The sequence below is a fragment of the Dryobates pubescens genome, chromosome 32 (assembly GCF_014839835.1).
Source record: "Dryobates pubescens isolate bDryPub1 chromosome 32, bDryPub1.pri, whole genome shotgun sequence".
NCBI classification, from domain to species: Eukaryota; Metazoa; Chordata; class Aves; order Piciformes; family Picidae; genus Dryobates; species Dryobates pubescens.
Window position 1 is genome coordinate 4573475 of NC_071643.1, and position 21369 is coordinate 4594843.

General features: G+C 48.4%; 1 protein-coding gene across 2 annotated transcripts in view; it reads right to left on the reverse strand.

Moving 5' to 3' along the window:
• FGF12 (fibroblast growth factor 12) overlaps positions 1–21369 on the reverse strand; it is a 306990-nt gene that overhangs the window by 169536 nt on the left and 116085 nt on the right. Inside the window, exon 1 of one of the 2 annotated variants that reach the window (XM_054175620.1) lies at positions 17525–17819. The exons of the other annotated variant lie outside the window; for it this stretch is intronic. Coding sequence (XP_054031595.1) covers positions 17525–17612 — 88 coding nt within the window. The 5' untranslated portion in view covers positions 17613–17819. Of the gene's footprint in view, positions 1–17524; positions 17820–21369 lie in introns of those variants that run through there. 2 annotated transcript variants of the gene reach the window in all.

A 21369-nucleotide genomic window follows, 5' to 3' on the forward strand; every position in this document is an offset into this window, starting at 1 on the left:
CACCAGAACAAGGGGACACAGCCTCAAGCTGCACCAGGGGAGGTTTAGGCTGGAGGTGAGGAGAAAGTTCTTCACAGAGAGAGAGTTGTTAGCCATTGGAATGTGCTGCCCAGGGAGGTGGTGGAGTCACCATCCCTGGAGGTGTTCAAGAGGGGATTGGACGTGGCACTTGGTGCCATGGTCTAGTCATGAGGTCTGTGGAGACAGCTTGGACTCGATGATCCTTGGGGTCTCTTCCAACCTTAGTGATACTGTGACAAATGAGCACCATGTGCCTGGATACTACTTAAATATTCCTATGGCCATTAAAGGATCTATAGAGACCCCAGTGGGACCCGACTCTCTAAACTGCAAGATCCACCACTTGGATGAAAGAACCTCTCCATCAGGCAGTTGTGTCGAGAGGACTTGAGAAGGAAACAGAAGGGAATAATCACCCACAGCCTTTTAACAAACACCTGAAAGTGGAGAGGTAAGAGGCAGGAGGAGATCAATCAACGCATTGCCAAATTAAACTTGCATGGCTAATATTTAGACATAACAAAAGCTGGCAACTTAAGAAGAAAAAAGGGAGAGAGAGAGAGAGAGACAACAGATCAGAAAAGGAGAAGTCTCCAAGAGCCCCTTCTCAGATGGCCATTTGCAGTGGCAATCATGCTAATTGCACACACAAATTAGGCAAACAATCAGGAACGCGTTTGTCAAAATCAAGCCCCATTTGTGCGGCTCTCGCAAGAGTTTCCAATCGACACTTTTAAAATGCAAATGCAGAACAGTTTAGTCATCACTAAAAAAAAAAAAAAGGCAAAAGGACCAAGAATTTCCTGAGCACCAAAGGAAAACAATCTCTTCCCTAACCGATTCCTTCTGAACGTTGACACGAGCAATAAAAAAAGACTTTAATGAGCTCCTCTCAGCTCAGAAATACAGAGATAGATGCACGAGGAAGTGTTTCAAGTAACTTTAAAGGTTCTGTTGTCGAAGTATCAACATGCCTATCTACCATCTGACATCCTGACTGCTGCTCATATACTTCATGGAAATTGAAGCAATTGTTTCAAAGTGTAATTTACCCTTTTGTCATTAAAATCGCCTAGCTGGTATAATTCGCTTAGCCTGAAGAGGGCAAATACTGCCTGCTTTCCTTCTCTAAACAAGCACCGGCTTTGGCAAATCACGTCAAATTAACTAGCTGATGGAGGTCACAGCCCACACTGCCGGTGTGCTGCGCTGCAGGTGATGTAGAGAGGAGAAGCGAGCCCCAAACAGCAGAGGAAGCTGTTTGAATCATAGGATCATAGAACCAATAAAGTTGGGAAAGAGCTCAGAGATCAGCAAGTCCAACCTGTCACCCAGCACCTCCTGACTACTAAACCATGGCACCAAGTGCCACAGCCAATCACCTCCACCACTGAACACCTCCAGGGATGGGGACTCCACCACCTCCCTGGGCAGCACATTCCAATGGCTAAAAACTCTCTCTGGGAAGAACTTTCTCCTCACCTCCAGCCTAAACCTCCCCTGGTGCAGCTTGAGACTGTGTCCTCTTGTTCTGGTGCTGGTTACCTGGGAGAAGAGACCAACCCCCTCCTGGCTACAACCTCCCTTCAGGTAGTTGTAGACAGCAATTAAAGTCTCCTCTGAGCCTCCTCCAGGCTAAACAACCCCAGCTCCCTCAGCCTCTCCTCATAGGGCCTGTGATTGAAGCCTCTCCCCAGCCTCGTTGCCCTTCTCTGGACATGTTCAAGAGTCTCAATGTCCTTCTTAAATTGAGGGGCCCAGAACTGGTTTGCTCTGAAATGTACCTCCTGAGACATCTCCATTAACATCTAGCGTTCAGAAGCTGTAACTCTGAACACTCTGAGCACTTTAAAAGCAGTGCTGTTGCTGATTCAGGGTTAGAAACCTTCAGCAAGCAAGGCTCCCTTGGGAGAGGTGAAAGGACAGGGCATTTTATCTCCCTGTCCAGCACTGTGCCACCCCAGCTGCTGGCTGGCTGCTTGGAGGCCATGGCTTACAGGTCACACTTAACCCCCTAGAAAGCAATTACTTTCATCTCTTTCTCTTATCTGGCAGCCAGCATGCTCCCCCCTGGCAAGTTCCACTCCTAATGAACCTTAAATACCTTTAAGTGGGAAATTCATAATGCATGAATTAATGCCTGGGCTTTTAGTGGGAGCTCACTGAATGGCTGGGAGTCTCAAATGCCTCTTAAAGAGCAAATAAGGAATCTCAGCTGTACTCTAAAATTCTCGTGGCACATCTTCTGCTAAACACCTAAAACCCCAACCTCTTCCCCCAGTTCCAGGGTCCAGACAGGGTAATAGCAAAATACTTTGAAACTTCCAGTTCTCCAGAGGTCTACACAGGTCCTGGGTGCAAAGGAGGCACTGTCATCTCAATTGTACAGACAGGGTAGCTAGGCAGAAGGAGGTGTGGCAGACATCCACAACCTGAATGTCACAAGGAGCAGCTCTCTCTGCTTTCCCCTACACTTGGTAGAGATCAAGACATCAATGGAGTATAAGCTGTAGCTCAGCTTACCATACAGCAGATGCCTTTCACAAAGGAGCTCAGATGTACCCCAAGCTTTTCCAGTTCCTCTTCTCTGGCTGCAAGGCCAGTGGCAGAGATCTGCACAGAAGTGCAGCATCTTACCCCTCCCCCTACCATCTTACATCAACACAGAACCAGAGAGAAACATTCAGGTTGGAAAAGACCCTCAGGATCACCAAGTCTAGCCCAGAAGCCTACTCTACAAGGTTCACCCCTAAACCATAGCCCCAAGCACCACATCCAAACCACCTTTAAACATATCCAGGGATGGTGACTCCAGCACCTCCCTGGGCAGCCTGTGCCAAGGTCTGACCACTCTTACTGGTAAAATACTTTCCTACTGTCCAGTCTAAGCCTACCCAGTTGTATCATGAGGCCATTCCCTCTTGTTCTATCACTAATTACCTGTGAGAAAAGACCAGCACCAACCTCTTCACAACCTCCTTTCAGGTAGTTGTAGACAGTAATGAGGTCGTCCCTCAGCCTCCTCTTTCAAACTAACCATCCCCAGCTCCTTCAGTCTCTCTTCATCAGATTTATTCTCCAGGCCTTCACAGCTTCCTTGCCCTCCTCTGCACTGGCTCCAGCACCTCCACATCTCTCTTGCACTGAGGTGCCCAAAACTGAACACAAGCCTCAAGGTGTGGCCTCCCCAGAGCTGAGTACCAGGGGACAATGAGCTCCCTGTCCTGCTGGAAATGGAAATAGCTCCCCAGCTCTTGCTCTGGTCCATGGGCAGCCAACTGCCACTGCAGCTTGTCAGGAGTTAAAAGCATCCAAAAGATGATCCTCAAGGTTATCCTCCACGCTTCACTACACACAGAGCTTTTGGCACAGCCATCCTCATCTCTTGATGTGGCTAGATGGCTGGCTGAGGCTGTGTCCACACACTTGAAGTACCAGGCTTGCAGGGACTGACATCATCATTTGATCATAACCTGTTCACCAACCTGCTCTCTTCTCTGCACCCCACCTGACAACCACCATCTCCACAGCTGAACTGACCCCACTGTTCCTGAGCCCCTGGAAATGGCAGTAAGGTCCCATCCAGTCCATTTTGAGTAAAAGCAAAGCCAATGAAGGGCCTTGCCTTGTTTTTCTTGGTGCTCGAGGCAAGAGAAAGAACACAGGAGTGAGATGCCAGGCTGTGGCTTCAAGAAATAAATGGAAAAGCTGCCTTTATCAGCAGGCACTGCCAAGGGAGGGTGGGGAGTGCCACTCCATGTGGCATGCCATGAAGGCCAGCCTGGCTCAGGTCTTCCTGCTTTTCACTCCTCATCATGGAGGACACACTGAACACAGGCAATCATGGGGACTGGCATTTATCTGGGGTTTAGTTCTCCTCCATGCCAAACTGGTTGGCATGAGATGTCTACTTGGAACTGTAATGTGGAGATGGGCCATTTGACAGTGCAACCACTTTCCCTTTCAGCCCCAGTTCAGCCTCTGTTGGAGGGCTGGGTGTGCAGCCGACAGCCACAGAGACGGGAAAAGTCACAGGGAGGAGTCTGAACAGCAAACCTAAGCTGCCAGTAAACCCAGGAGGATTTCTCTTCCATGCACAGGGATCAGAAAACCATTTAAGGGAAAAAAATAAAAATAGAAAGAAGCCTAAGAGGAGGTTTCAATTAGCTTTTCCCAAACTATAGTTTGTGCAAGCACTTACTGGAACTAGGAGCGGCTCAGAGAACAGCAGTTTAGGGAACTGCTTGAAAGAGTCCAGCACAGAGCCACAAAAATGATTAAGGGAGTGGAACATCTCCTTTATGAGGAGAGACTGAGGGAGCTGAGGGCTCTTTAGCTTGGAGAAGAGACTAATGGGTGACCTCATTCATGGTGATAAAGATGTGCAGGGTGAGTGCCCAGAGGCTGGAGCCAGGCTCTGCTGGGTGATGCCCAATGCCAGCACAAGGGGCAGTGGTGGAAGCTGAGGCAGAGGAAGCGCCATGGGAACAGGAGGAAAAAAAATTTTCACTGTGAGGGTGACAGAACACTGGAACAGGCTGCCCAGGGGGGTGTAGAATCTTCCTCTCTGGAGATATTCAAAACCTGCCTGGATGCATATTCCAGTGTGACCTGCTCTAGGTGATCCTGCTCTGGCAAGGGGGATGGACTGGATGAGCTTTTGAGGTCACTTCCAGCCCTTAACATTCTGTGATTCTGTGTGTAAGAGAGAGACAGCTTAGCAGGGGTATACTTGAGGTGTCCATGAAGTCACAAGTAGCGTGAGAAGAGGATGGGATGTGTTAGAATGAATCATGGAGTGGGTCTGTGTTGAAATGGACCTCTGAAGGTCATCTAGTAAAACCCTCTCAGCAGTAAGCAGGGAGATCCTCAACTAGATCAGGTTGCCCAGAGCCCTGTCAAGCCTCACCTTGAATATCCCCAGGGATGGGGCCTCAACTACCTCCCTGGGCAGCCTGCTATTCACTCATTCATTCAGCACTATGTCTCAGGAAAGCATCAGTCCAAGCTAGCAGGAACCAAGTTCCAAACAAAGGAAAGGAGGGGATTCTTCATGCAACAGGTCTGGGCAAATCCTTTCCATATGCTGCTGGAAATGCACATGAACTCGGGGGGAGTCTGGTCAAGAACATGGAAGAGAAATCCACTGAAAATCTGGAAGTACATTGAACCATGTCTGACTCAGAACATTTTCTGAGCTGAAAATAGCTGGCAGCTGGGAGAGCGTTTGGGGGACACATCATATCGCTGTTTAATGTGGAAGGAGGAAAACTACTGGGCTGGATGGACATGTTATTCTGGCTCAGTTTAATTGCTCTCATATTTTTGTGTTAATATGCTGCCTCCATATGTTTTTCCTCTTGATGAGAGGCTTCTTTTTTGCCAACTAATGCTCTCCTGTCTCTAGTCAACCTAGTGAAGCGCTGGCTCTACACTGTGGATAGAATGTAGCTGACACAGTGGCTCTGGGTCTCAAGGCTTAAAGAGAGATAAGAGTGCTGAAACAGAAGACTTACCCCTTAGCAGTCAGTGGGGCAATGTGCTCCCTGGGTAGCAAGCACATTTTTCCTCTCCAACATTTTATCCCAGCAGTGCTTTACCAGCCAAATTAAAGTGCTCATAAATAATAGAGACTTTCTCTCCTCCCCAGCACTGTGGCTGCCTTCCCCTTCTACAGCCTGGGACAACAAAGCAGTGAGAAAAGGGAGGTTTGAGACTTGCACTGAGGACAGGGGAGAAAGAGAAATGACACCTCTAGGCTGAGCAAGGGGGATGCACCTAGCCCTTGCTCCTTGCTCTCCATGGAACTCAGACCTACACCTGCACACTTCAGGGAGTTGCATTTCTCTCTCTGCTCCCTGTCAGGCCTTTTTCTTATTAAAATCCTTTTCTCCCCCTCAGTGGACGTGTACCCAAGCAACAAGCTGTCCCTGCAGTGAGGAGCCACCTTGTGCTGGTGTAGTCCTTAGCAAAGTCCCCTTGGCTAACCCACAAAGCAGTGTGCCTAGCTGGATCTTTTTTTTCCTGGCTGTTTGCTTTTTTCTTCCCTCCACTACCAGAAGTCCCTGTTTTGGGTATTTTTGTATTTAGCAGACACTGTGCTTCCTGGCCTTCTCTGGGAGGTTGGAACATCCCTTGTGTGTTACACACAGAACTATCAACCCAAAGGGCATGGGCTGAAGAGGTACAAAGTCTCATGGGAGCACTCCCAGCAAGACCCACCACTTGTCAGGGACACAAAACAAGTGAAATTCATTCACTACAGTGTTTCCTCAGAAAAAGACATTCTCCCACAGAACTGTGCTGCTTATCCATGCTCCACACACCACCTGAAGAAATGTGCTTGTTCTAATGCACCTCTTCTAACCTAAAAGAAAGCCCCAAACCAATTCTGAAAACCAAAGTCACATCACCTTCTTGGCCAAGGTGCTGTGAATGAGCTGCAAGACAGTAAGCAGGTCTCCAACAAGCTGCTGTAAGATATGTGTCAGGCATTGACCAGGTCAGGCAGAGGCAGGGAAAGTGCATTTGACTAGCTGAGCAGCCTGCAAGGGGCTGGGAGACGAGTATGACAACCCCAGAAATGCCTCTTCAAGGGAAGGGTTAGAACAGCAAAGGACTCATCACAGAAAGCCCAGGGAATGCAGAAACAGAAGACAAAGCAAAGCAAGTGTCTTTGTCTTGCCCACAAAGGGTAAACCCCAATCCCAGTTATTAGAGAGGCATATCTGAGCACAGCTGCAGGATGTTAAGCCATACCTGAATACTCACATACAAATTTCTCTGATCAACCAACTGCATATTTACAAGGCTCATACCCCTGGCTTGCACAGAACAAACACCTGGGGAAATCAGCCTTTCAAAGCCAACACCCAAGAGCCCCTCCAGCCTTGCCACTACACCACCTAGAACACCCCTAAGCTACTTCTAAACTCAAGAAGCAAGTAAACCAAGGGCTTGGGCACACAGAGCTGGCAATAAAGCAGGCACCATGCACCAGGACATAGGAAGGTGTCCCCAGGCTGTCAGGGTCTGTGCTTGAACTTCATTGCTGCAATTCCACATAGGGTCAGATGCACTCAAGATGCTCTTGCCCTTGTATACAAAAGCTCCTGGCCTGCATGCTCCTGCAAGAGAGCAGAGCCTCTTGTGCCAGGGCTACCCAGACATAAAATGGAGATCTGCTGTCTCCACCAGCAAAAAAAAAAAACCATGGAAGAGGATAAGCAATGGCAACAGTAAGCCACAGGAGCTCACAAGCAGTGGCAGCACATTGGCTGCCCATTCCCACCAGCAGCCTGTATCATTATTATTTAGCTTGGTTTTCATTTCACATTGTGCCAAAAGAGCAAATGGAGAACATTACAGAAGCTGAGAAGGAATTTGCAGGACTTGGCAATGCATTCCCAGTGGTCATTTGGAGACACATCAACACCCTGCACTGTCACTCAGGGAGTGTCATAGACACTTCCAATCCTTGTGCTTTTCCAGTTTGGTTGCTCTGTTTAAGTATGTCCAGCTCCACCTCAAGCACCATAAGCCAACTGCTATGGCCTGACCCTCTCTCTTTGCATACCTTGGATCCTCTGAGCAGACCTTCTCATCCTGAAAACTCACTAGGCTAAGGCAGAGTAGGGAGCCCCACACTGGATACCCTGAGCCACAGAGCAAGCACAGCATGTCTCAATACATTTCTTAAGACAGTTTCATTAAGAGTTCCTCCTTCTCCATCCCTCTTCCTTGGTGCTCTCAGCTTCTTATTCCACTCCCACACTGTCCATGTCTTTTCCACCCACCCTGTGTCCAAGTTTTGCATTTAAAACACTTCTCTATGCTTCTGCATGCCCACATGCATACATTTTCCTGCTCCTGGACCTTCCTCTCCATCCTGCCCATGGTCCCTCCAGGTACACTTGCATGGTCACATACTTATAGACACACCCCAGGGAAATCTGCTCTAAGACACTCTGGAAGAAGAGGTAAAAATTGAGACCAAACTGACTAAATTTGTTCACAACCACAGCCCAAGGCAGGGGATTTTCCTCTTCTTTCAACCCCTTGTCCTATCTCTAGGAGGCCCAGCATCCTCAGTAACTGGGTATCAGGCCTACCACCCATCCTCAGATGAAAGTCTCCTGACCTACAGCAGCTGGATGCCCCAGCTGGTCCCATCCATGGCTGTGGTTTTATCAAAAGGCTCACTGAGAAAACAGCAGGACACATGCAAGAACAGAGAGCAGAAACAACCCATCTCAGCTCTGCCTGAGCCAGGCAATGATTTCAGTCAAGTCGCTCCAGCTCCCTGCACTTACTGCTGGCCCCCCCATCCCCTCAGTTGGACAAAGCAAGCTGATTAGGGCTGAGACAACAGGAGGGAGAGTTGTCAAGTGAACAACTGGCTGTGAATGCACATTACAGCAGGAAGAGGACACTGACAATGAAACAAATATTTAGTGGTTGGGGTTTTTTTTTAATCTTAGAGCAAATTTCTTCCTATTCTTTCCTCTTATCTGGAAGAAACGAAGCTACCAGGGAATCAATACAATTCCAGGGATAATCCACGCTCTGGATCCTGGAAGCATCAGTTGCCAACTTCTGGAAAACAAAACAATGATAATGAGTCACACTGGGCCTGTGGGTGGCTCACCACAAAATTAGCAGCAGCTTCCCTGCGCCCAGCTGAGCGCGGCTTTGCTGGGCTGCTCGCGCGGATCCCAGCGCCGCCGTTTAGCACATGCAAATAGGCTCGGCAGCCAATCGCAGCCACAATACTCCAAAGGCACAGACAGGCCAGTTGGAAAAATGCTTTGCTGTACAAAACATGATTACCTCCTTCCATGCCACTTCAGACTAGGGGAAGAAATGCTGTGTTTATTATTCAACACCTCTCCTTTCCCTCAAGGCGAAGAATCTATTTAAAGGCCTTTTAAGCAAACAGGAGAGAAGGCTCCGGGAAGACCTAATTGCCACCTTCCACTACCTGACAGGGGTCTGCAAGAAGGCTGGAGAGGGACTGTTTACAAAGGCCTGCAGTGATAGGACAAGGGGCAATGATTTGAAATTAGAGAAGAGCAGATTTAGATGGGGTGTTAGGCAAAAGTTCTTTACGATGAGGATGGTTGAGTGCTGGAGCAGGTTGCTCATAGCGGTGGTTGGGGTCCCATCCCTGGAGATATTCAAGGTGAGGCTCAACAGGGCTCTGGGTGACCTGATCTAGTTGAGGATGTTCCTGCTCACTGCAGGGTGGTTGGACTGGATGACCTTTAGAGACCCCTTCCAACCTGGGTGATTCTATGATCTCTTCACACCATTGCAAGTTTTGTGTAGCACTGTTGTGTACCACCATTTAGGGCAGTGGTCAGCCCTCTGTCCTCAGCACTGGTGAGGCTGCTCCTTGAATACTGGGTTCACTTCACTACAAGAAAGACATTGAGATGCTGGAGCAGGGCCAGAGAAGGGTCTAGAGCACAAGTCTTATGAGGAGTGGCTGAGTGAACTGGTGCTGTTTAGTCCAGAGAAAAGAAAGTTGAGGGGAGACCTTTTCACTCTCTACAACTCCCTGTAAGGAGACTGTAGCAAGGTGGGTGTCAGTCTCTTCTCCCATGTAACGAGTGATAGCATGAGAGGAGATGGCCTTAACTTGCATCAGGGGAGGTTTGAACTGGCTATTGGGAAAAATTCCACCACTGAAAGAGTTGTCAAGCACTGGAACAGGTTGCCCAGGGAAATGGTTGAGTCACCATCCCTGGAAGTATTTAAAAGACCTGCAGATGTGGTGCTTAGTGACATGGTGTAGTAGTGAACTGGGCAGTGCTAGGTTAATAGTTGGACCCAACGATCTTTAGCAGCCTAAATGATTCTATGATACCACAAGCAACCTCATCCACCTTTCAGAGCCTGCTGAACTTTTGATATCTGTACCACCTGGCTTAAAGTGTTTACAATTAGCATCAGCTTGGTTAAAAACAAACAAACAAGGGAAGTTCTGGAAAGCAGCAGAAAGAGCTGCAGGAAGAGAAGTGAGCTGGTTTGTAGACAAAGTCCAGTAAACCAGAAGCAGATCATTCTCACAAACAAAGTTTGAGTTTCTTTAATGAATAGAGTTTTTCAGCTGGGAACTGACCAGCTGTGAATACCTCCAGAGTGGTCTGCTGGAAAACAGGATTGCTGTTAGACAGGGAAAACAGGAAGAGGTTTAGGGATGATACATGTTTAAGATGGTTGAAAGCCACTATCTGGTAACTATCCATGCACATAGTCACCCTAAAATGGGCCTAGGTGTGTGCATAGAGTTAAACACGCACTTAGATGGTTTGGTGAACTGAGACCTACCTCTGCAAATACTCCTTGGTCTTTGAGTGGACCTGACCTAAAGATCTGCACACAACTCTTAAGCTGAAAGCATTTGCTTTGCAAGTCATCAGCTTTAAATACCTGCTTATGAAACTGGATTCTTCTGTTACTCTCCAACTGAAGGAAAAAACCCACAACCAAACAGAACCCAAGCCAACAGAAGGCAGCATTCAGTGTATGCAGCTACTCAGGAAAACCAAAGGAAAAGTTGGAGAAGTCTTTCATGACACCCTTAGTTTACATTTCCCACTCAGACTTAGTTTATAATGTGCCACAATTGCACACACGTGGTGGGTTGAAATTACCCCCCAACTAATCTGGGGAAACTACCCCCAAAATAAAATTGCCAGCCCGGCTCAGCTTGGGATGGAAGCAAATGAAGCTCTATTTTCAAGCAAACCACTGTCTAGCAATATGAAATGCAATGAATATGTGCATGATATACAATAGGTGTACTCTCTCTATATACAGACACACAATTTACAAACAACACAGAAGCTCCTCAGATCCCCCCTGCATGGATCCAGGGGATCCATTCACCTCCTCCTTCCCATTACCTCACACAGTAGTCAAAACAGAGATACCCCTGGCAAAGCCACAGGGGAGAGAGAGGGAGGAAAGTTCAAACAGAAGTGACAGAAGAAGAAAAGAGAGAAAGTACTGTTTATGCCTCTTCTCTAGATCCCATTAGCAATCCAATGAATTGTATAGACCTTATTCTTTTCCTTTTGTAGCCAATGGTAATTTATTTTACTTTCAGTCTTTGCAGTCAGGGACTAGGCTAAAGCTCCCCCTTCAAACTGTAACAACGTGGTATTTAAACTAAGCTCTTCCTCTGTCCTTGGTTTAGTTTGGGAAGTGAAACAAGTTAAACCTCATTCTTTGGCCAAAGCATCTAACACCTCCAGATGAGAAGTTGCACCAATAGAACAGAATTAACCAGGTTGGAAAATGCCTTTGAGATCATGGAGTCCAACCTATCACCCAACACCGTCTAATCAACTAAACCATGGCACCAAGCACCCCATCCAGTCTCTTCCTAAACACCTCCAGGGATGGTGACTCCACCACCTCCATGGGCAGCACATTCCAATGGCCAATATCTCCTTCTATGATGAACTTCTTCCTAACATCCAGCCTAAACCTGCCCTATCACAAACCAGCCAAGCTCTGCTTCAGAGTACTGTTTACCAGTCAGATTGCACCTACTTTGGAAACTCAGATAAACCTTATTCTGCCTCAATTTGTTCACTCACTGAAAGCAAAGCATTTCACAAGTATGATTCAAGGTCAGTCTGACAGGACTCAAAAGAAGTTTGAAGACTGGGTGAAGATCCAGCAATCCCAGCTGCCCAGCTGGGTAAGGCAAGACATCTGGCTGGACAACTCTTCATGGCCACACCACCTTGTGCCTGGGAAGTCCCCAGAACCATCTCTGCTTTTGAAGATTCATGAAATATTTTGATGAGAATTGAGCAGTAAAATCCTGCATAATACTAAACATGTTTCCTTCACATAAGTACACAGAACTGGCTGGATGCACATAGCTTAGCTATATAGCTCTGAGTTCATTATAATGTGTATCTCTGAACTTCTGTGTGATAGAAATCAAGCCATTTTGCCAAACAAAAACCTCTATCAAATCCACCACTTCTAGCTTAGCCCAGGCTTTACAAAGATGCAGAAGCACTATGAGCTTCCAAGAGAAATGCTTAGCATATGTCTACATGAGAGGGTTACTTCAGAGTAAAGGCAAGTGTGGATTTAAAATGCTATAGCTATTCTTGAATAATACCCTAGAGGAGTGCTCCTATTACAACAAAAAAAAGATTTTCCAGTGTTTTGCTTAATTCATTTCCCAGGAGAATGAAACTAAATCAGACAAAAGTATTCTTTCCACTAGCACATAAGTGTCAACAAGAGGCATCACCCTAAATCAGCATGGGGACTTAAATTTGCACTGCTCAGGCAACACTACTTAACCAAAGACACACAACAGGAAGAGAGAGCCTGAGAAAAATGTATGTGAACACCAACACACTCCACACAGTGGCAGAGAATGGCAGGGAAGGGATCTGGTGCAGGAATAGAAGAAGGCTGATGATCCCAGTGCAACACCACAGAATCAACCAGGTTGGAAAAGACCTCAGAGATCATCAAGTCCAACCTATTTACACCTCATGACAACTAAACCATGGCTTCAACTGCCACATCCAGTCCTTTTTTGAACACCTCCAGGGATGGGGACTCCACCACCTCCCTGGGCAGCACATTCCAATGGCCAATTACTCTTTCTGGGAAGAACTTTCTCCTCACCTCGAGCCTGGTGCAGCTTGAAACTGTGTCCTCTTCTTCTGTCACAGGTTGCCTGGGAGAAGAGACCAACCCCCACCTGGCTACAACCTCCTTTCATGCAGTTGTAGAGAGCAATAAGGTCTGCCCTGAGCCTCCTCTTCTCCAGGCTAAGCAACCCCAGCTCCCTCAGCCTCTCCTCACAGGGCTGTGCTCCAAACCGCTCCCCAGCCTCGTTGCCCTTCTCTGGACATGTTCAAGCAAGTCAACATCTTTCCTAAACTGAGGGGCCCAGAACTGGACACAGGACTCAAGGTGAGGCCCAACCAGTGCTTAGTACAGGGGCACAATGACTTCCCTGCTCCTGCTGGCCACACTATTCCTGATGCAGGCCAGGATGCCATTGGCCTTTTTGGCCACCTGGGCACACTGCTGGCTCATTTTCAGCTGGCTGTCAGCCCGTACCCCCAGGTGCCTTTCTGCTGGCCACCTTTCCAGCTCTCACCAGCAATGCGCTTACCATACTCTGAACTGCTCAGATCATAAGAGCTTTCTGTGCTCCCTAAACTCAGCAGGGAAAATTGTGAGCTTTACCTTCACTTACTACCTAGGCACACAGAGCTGCTGCTTCCATTCATTAGAAACTGACCGTAGAGCGCTTGCTGTAACCTGCTGCCTACCTGAACAAACAACAGTTAGAGTATGTTCCAGAATTAGGGTAAGAAAGGTGTACATGCATGCATAGATCACTGCACAAACAAAACAAAGAGAGTCTGTTCTGCTTGTAAGCCAAATACTACATCTTAAAGGTGCAATTGTACCTCTCGTGTGTGATTCCACTTACATGTGCAGATGGTGTCTTGCACGTGCAGCCACCACAGACTTGTGATGACAGTGCCCCAGTTAGCCTCAGGACAGATGCAAAGATGTGTATTGGCAGGAACAGACAGAGTAGAGCCACCATCTGACCCTGGCTGCCTAGACAGAATGCTTGCTCCTGTTGCCCCAGATATCAAAGTTAGTGCTGTGACGCCTAGTGAAATATGAAGACCTGCTGTGGCAGACATCATTTTTAACTTGCTATAAAGCCAGGCTCAATCACCATATTTCCAGGGGCATCTCCAAATTTTACCAGTGTGAGACTCCCAGGGAAGCCAAGTTCAGGGTGTGCTCAATGTGAGCTTAATTTCTACTGCAGGCATTAATTTGCAGAACAGGGTTTTAAACTGAGAAGTACTCTTACCTGAATGTTTGGGAACAGCTCAGTCTCTGGATACAACCAGATCTCTACTGAAAACAAAGCTCAAAATGTGTTGCTGCTGAGTGTTGTTGCTAGTTGATGCAATAATGTGAGAAATAGCTGTGGTATTAGCAATGATGCATCCCACAGGAGAGTCTGCACAGGAGCCAAGGGCAGAACAGGCATGAGACAGAACCACTCACACAGCCAAATAAGGGGTCATTATAGAGGAGGACTGAAACAGTCACTAGCAGAAATGGCCATGCTGCTGTTGATGTACTCTGTGGGCACAGAGTCTTTTTGCATCAAAGTGGCTACAAACCAGGTAAAGTCACCTGAAGTGTTTGGTGTTTTACAGCCCCATTCACAATTACATTGACATCATTACCTGGTGTTTACCTCAAACTTTACAGTGCAGTAGCTGTCTGTTTCATAGTGTTGACTAGGGAGCTAAAAGCCCAAACCAAAATCTTCTGGCCTGGCAAACTACACCTCCCAGGCAAAGCAGAAAGAAGTGTTAGCAAAGAAACTAAATAAATAAAGAGTACTTAACAAATGTAATTGTTACTGCACCACTGAGAAGGGAAATATCTCTGCATGTGCAATACAATCAGTCAGTTTACAAGCTCTGAAACCAAGATAACAAGTGGAGTACCTGGAAGATGATACAGGATGCTGCTAAAACACTTGCAAAGAAATACACAAGGGACTAAGAACAAACCTCTTGTGCTGCATTGCATTTTTGTGGTGCCTTGGAGACCTGTTAAGCCTCACGTGGCAAGCTGCTGTTCAAACAACCTGCTCCTGCACAGACTGAAGTGGCTGCAGACCTCAGATGTGAAGCATAGGAAAACAACTCTCATCTAAAGTTAGCTGAGAGTAAAAAGGTGGGACTTGTTAGCATGACAAAAATCTTGCTGCTATTTTTTCCTAGCATCACAACAGAGCTGCACAGTACTCCACAACTCTCCTCACTACTTCACTGTTTTAATTTGAAACATCATGCATTAGTTTCTGTCAGAATCAGGAGTGGTCTGAGGCTCTGAGTCAGCACAAGACAGGAGGATGAATCTGACTCCAAACATGTGCTTACATCCTTATGACTTGTTTGTTTTAAAGAAAAGACAGACAGGAGGAGGGCAAAGGGCTTGGTCAGCCTGTCATTCAACTTACATGCACAAAGTGGCACACAGTTTGGCATAAATCACTTACTACCAGAACTCTTCAGGTCAGAGGGTCAAAGGTATGTGAGCAGCTCCCAGCACTCTGTGCCACCACTGTTGTAGTCCATGTTTTCCTCTCCCTTCCTTTCCTGTAACTTCTTATCCTTTTGTTGCTTTACATCTCTGACTAGCATAGCCCCCCCAGGGGACACAGCACTGTACCTTTAGGGCTCTTGCAGGAGTATCCACTTATCACCTGGGGCACACTTACCTTTCAGAGAGATAGCAAGGAGATCTCTCCTCCAGTAGGCCCAGCCCACAGCAGCTCCTTTACAGGCAGAAGCTTTCATTTTTATTACACATTTTGCAAGACCACAAACCCCAGCCTTAATGGAAAATGAACAAAATCAGCCAAGAAGGGAGGAAAGTATTTTAGCAGCCTGAATCAAAGCAATAGGCCATCACAAGACTGAGCACTCCAGGTGTGGCCTAGGACTAGCATCTGGAAAACAAGGTCAGCTGGAAGTAATGATAGGAGATCATTCTCATGAAACACCTCCTTAAAGCAAAACATCATACAATATTAAGGCTATGCAACAATCAATATCACTCTATCAGAATGGGAGAGAGAAGGAAAGATTCAGTCACCACATACACAGCAAGCATTCCTCAGCACAGCATCCACCAGTAAAGCCAGACTAGTTCAGCAGGGCAGCTGCTAGGACACCACTAGCAGTTTCTGGTTCACTGATGTTACATGCCCCACAGGCTGAGCACCTCCCCACTGTTACCAGGGGGGTAACAGGTTTCCAAATAACACAAAACAAATGTTCACACACAGCACTATGAAGAGAACTCCAGCACAGTTTCTTACTGAAAAGAGAGCAATGTGTGTAATGCTTCCAAGCACTGCCACTATTTTTTTTCTGTTTATTCATCATATCATTCCTCAAAGCAGGGAAGAAAATGTTTTCAAGGGAGCCAAGCCTACTCTCTCAAGTTTCCAGCACACCCCCTATTGCCACCAGCCCATCACAGACAGCAACTTGAACACACAAGACTCATGCAAGGGGATACTGAGGCTTAAAGAGGTGGCTATAACCATTAACAAACTTTCCTTAGCAAGGCCAAAAGGGAAACCAGGCTGCCTCAGCAACAGTGGTCCCCCAAGAACAGCCTTTCTCTTCAGCCAACATCACCAAGTATCTCCACAGGAAGTGTGGAAAGTTCTCTCCTCTAGGACCAAGATCTCACATAAGGAAACAGCACAAGCATTAGCAAGCAATACTCTAGAAGATATCCTTCTAAGCACCTGGTGCCCAAAGACTGCAATGGTCAGGGTTCAATAAACAGATCTACTCAAAAAGACAAGGAGGAACTGAAAGCCACTTAAGCTCAAACCAGTTGAGTTAGTGCTGGAACTTCTGCAGAACTTACTCACGTGTTTGTTTCTCTCCATAAGACATTTACCCAGTGTTATAGAAAGGGAAGGTCAGACTCATGAAATACATGTAACACAAACTGCAGAGACATCACTTCAAAAACTTCAGCAAGGTCACCCCAAAACTCAAAGGCAGTGCCACACCAAACCAAGGCACTTGAGCACTTATTTCCTTCAGGGAAGTGCTCAGGTAGAGCTCAAGATCAAGGACACCCTTCAGGCCTTTGCCCCACTGCACTCCCCCATCCCAGCACAATAATTCCTCTCCAATAGGCTGGGAACAAAGAGAGGTGCTGGGAGTCTCCTGGGCCACCATCAGGAGCAGCTGGGGATTTCCCTTTGCTTGAAGGGGCACACCACTCAAAGATACATTCAACACCTTCCACCAGAAAAACGTTGCAATGCTGCTACTACAAACACAAGGCACAGGGAGCTCTTACAGCCAGCCCAGCCCTAGAGCTCCACAGGGCCATAGGCACTCTGGGGAAGATTAATCCTATCCTAATTGGGTAGGCAGTGGAACCAATAGTTAGGGGTCCCAGGTGGGAAGGGAGATAACAGGGGTCCCGTATGGAGAAAAACGACCTGTGCAGGTGTGGAATGCCGGTGGCTTGGGGACACTAGTGAGGGTCACCTGTCAGGCAGGAACTCGTAAGGGGAAGGAGGACCTGCTTGGGGGTTGTCTTTGGGTGGGAGCTGCAGAAGGGTTGCGGAACCTGCTTAAGCAGAGAGGAGACAGGTAGGGTGGAGGCCTCGGGTGGACGGGGTCGGGGGGGGGGGGGGAAATGGGGATGACGAGAGAGGTGGAGAAACCGGGGCGGACGGGATGCGGGCATGGGGGATCCCGGGTCGATGGAGAGCCGGGCCCGGGGGCTGCTCGGCAGGGTCAGCACCGCGGACAGCGCCTGGCCCATCCCGGCCACCTGCGCGCGGCGCCGGCAGGGGCGGAGGAGGAGGACGAGAAACGGGGCCAGCCCGGGCCGGGCGGCGGGGACAAGGACGCGCGATCCCCACCTGGGCTGTTGCTGGATCTCAGGCGCCTTCCACAGAGACACTGCAGCATATGCGAGCCTTTCTCCAGGAGAAGCCCGAGAATCCTCATGGATTTCACTTTGTGGCGCCGTCCCGCTCTTCGGAAAAGGGACCGGCCCCGAAGCGGCCGGCTCTCAGCGGCGGGGCGTCGGCCCCCCTCGCCGCCAAACTTCCCGGCCCATCGCCGCGGCCCCGCCGCGCCCGGGGGAGGCTGGCGGACCCCGCCGCCACTTCTCGGGACTTGGGGGCTGGGGGAGGGCAGGCTGTGCCGGGAAGCGCGGCGGGCTGGCTGAAAGGACGTCAAGCCCTAGAAACACAAGCGGCCGGCTCGCAGCCCTGCCCCCTGCCGGCACAGCCCCTGCCGGGGCGGGGAGCTGCCGCCGGGACGACCCCCGGCTGCCGGCAGGCTCGGCCGCGCCGCTCCGCTGCCGAGGATGCGGACGGAGGCTCCAACCGTTTCCCCCGCAGCTCCCGCCGCCGCAGGCAGACCGGTCCCGCCGCCCCGAAGTTGCCGGAGTCCCGGCGGCGGGGGAGGGAAGGAGGGACAAGGCGGCGGCCCCGAGGGCTGCTCTGATTCCCGGCACGGGCGGCTCCGTGCGCCGCGGGTGTTCCCGGCGAGAGAAGGCACGGCGTGCCGGGGGCACGGAACGCGGCCTTCCGGGGCTCCCTGCCCCGCAGAAACCACGGGACCTGCAACATGGCTGGGAAGAGGACACACCTCTCGTGTTAAATCACCAGTAGGAGCGGGTGCCTGGAAGCAGGGCTGTTCCTCTAAGCACACGCTTTAAACGGGCGAGGCTCCTTATGTACACTTACAGACCCCAAGGCAACAGCATCTTGCAAAGGTCACTCCAGTGAAACTGAAGGTTCGTCCTTTTTCACCCAGTTTTAAACTATCGAGGTTTTAGTGCTGCAGACAGTAAGCCCAGTCCCAGTTTTTGTGCTGCACAGGGATAGGCAGGGTCTGCGTTTCACATGCAAGGGAGGTCGGGGAAAGATGCTGCTCTTACAGCTCTCTTTGATTCATGAAATTATGCGGTGCAAAACCCACAATCCAAGACTGGAAAGCACAGGAACACAGAAAGCTCCTCAGAGGAAACAGTATGCAGAAACCCCCCACCAACTCTCAAATTAGCCCCTTCATACGAGTATCACCAACACTCCACTGAAAATCAGCTGCCCCTGGGACAAATCTGAACTTTGCAGTAGGGTGAATTTCTACCTGGATTACCTTGTGCTCAAGCAGAGCTACCTACTGATGCACCACCTTTCAAAGCCTTCTCTGCTGTTGTTTCCCCTGGCACCTGACAGGAGGGGCCATGCTTCTCTGACCAGCCCATCAGATGGAAGTTTTTCTAGGGAGCACACTCTAGGATGTAAGAGGCTTTTGGCCAGCACTCTGCAGGGGTGCAAGAGTGGGGATAGAGGCTTTGGTGTTAACACTTTCCAGGAGGTCTCTCAACTCCAAACAAAGAGAATGAGACACAGTCAGTATGAAATGGGATGCAACACGAGTTTGCTCACTGGGAATGCCACTAGGATGGAACAACAAAAGCAATGCAATATATGGAGATCAGAGTACCAAGGCACATAAAACTGGCATTACAAAGGAAATGCTGCCCTTGTGTGAGAGGCTACTGAGGATGTGTGGTGAAACTAGTATTTGTGAGAGCACCTGGTGTCATTCCTGCCCTCAGTAAACACCCCTCAGTTTCTGTTTTCCTCTAAAACAGGAAAAACAAACAAGCAAAACAAGGGGGGGGGGGGGGGGGGAACAACCAACACCAAACAAAGAAACCCAAATCAGACCCAAACCAAAGTGGGGGAAAAAACCCAAACAAACACAAACCCACCAGACAACAACAACAAACTTCAAATCCTAAATGCTTCCTGAATTGGAAGCTCTTATTTTCCAGTCAGCTCTACTTCATACACTCCAGGCAGCACTTAGCTAGAAGCAAAGCCAGAAGTGTACCAGAACCAAGAGGACACAGTCTCAAGCTGCACCAGGGGAGGTTTAAGCTGGATGTTAGGAGGAAGTTCTTCATAGAAAGAGAGTTTGGCCATTGGAATGTGCTGCCCAGGGAGGTGGTGGACTCACCATCACTGGAGGTGTTTAGGAAGAGACTGGATGGGGCACTTGGTGCCATGATTTAGTTGATTAGATGGTGTTGGATGATAGGTTGGACTCGATCTCAAAGGTCTCTTTCAACCTGGTTAATTCTATTCTATTCCAGTTCAGGACTGCAAGATCCATGCTAAACTCAAATTTTGTTGTCTGCTGTGACTGATGCTGAAAATCATCACTCTGCATGTCTTAATTCATAAGCCATTTTACACACAACTTTGCACATGCACCAAGTCACACCTAAAAGCTAAATGAAACTGCCCTTCTCCCTCCTCTCTGCAGGTCCTCAGGATGACTGTTCCAGCTACAGTCCTTAGCACTATCTGCTCTGGAAGACTACTGTGCCAAGTCAAGGCAAATTCCAGAGACTATGGCTGTCACCTCTTCCCTTCACCCACAGCTGTCCTTCAGTTCTCTGCTATACCAGGTCAGCAAGCAAGCTGCTAGCCCTTCTAGAACAAGGCCAGATGTGCATTGCACAGTGAAGCCCTACAACACAGCCAGTGGTTCTTAGGTGCCTCTGTATGAGCACAAAATGAGTCCTCTTCCTGCAAATGCATCAGCAGCATGTTTGAGATGAGCACAATTCTGGATCTGGCAGATCAAGGACAGTACAGTGAGATCTGAAGTCAAGGTGCCCTCCTTGCTTCGCAGCCAACATGGAGCTGTAAATGAGGGGGCTCTGATTTAGAGATGCCAGCACCGAAGTGCAGCACCAGCTACCAGGAGAGAAGTGCACTTAGTGGTTGCATGCATTAAGGTAGCATGGGAACAGGCAGGCATTATCACTTGGACACGTGAGGATAAGCTTATCAGACACAGATGTTTATAGAAAGGAAAAAAACAACAACAAAAGATGATGCAACAGGCAGCTGAATTTTGAGACCTCTGTTTATAAAGCTTCTATTGAGAATCTACTCAGAATAACCTACAAAACCTCCAATAAAATGAGCCCCTTTTCTTGGGGGTGGGGGGTGTGTTCCATCACAGAATCACCAAGGTTGGAAGAGACCTCAAAGATCATCAAGTCCAACCTGTCACCATAGACCTCATGACTAAGCCATGGCACCAAGTGCCATGTCCAATGCCCTCTTGAACACCTCCAGGGATGGTGACTCCACCACCTCCCTGGGCAGCACATTCCAATGGCTAACGACTCTCTCACCTTGCAGCAAAGCTGATGATCCAGGCTTAACCTGCCCTTGCGGGGCAGGCTCCAAGGAGTCAGCTCCCAGTTCACATCAGGGTAAAGGAGAGCAGTGAAAACAATGACTGTTCCTTGACATTTTCAAAGAAGGGCCATGTGGACTGCCACAAGCACATGCTCTTCCTTCAAACTGAGTAGGTTTAAGTTAAGTTTGAATGGCAAAATGATTCCTTAGGCACGATGATGTGTATGAGTCAAGTGTTTACATGCCACAAATTACTCAGTAATATCATGTACCCAATTAGGTAAATCTTAGCCTAGTAAACAAAGCTTATGGAACTTGGAAAGGAAAAATGGAACTGACATAAAGGAGTGCTAGGTGAGTTAACTTGTTTTAATCAAAAAAAAACACCACAAAACCAACAAGCCCAAGGCAAACCAAAATAGAATACAATAAACCAGGTTGGAAGAGACCTTTGAGATCATCACATCCAACCTATCATCCAACAACACCTAATCAACTAAACCATGGCACCAAGCATCCCATCAAGT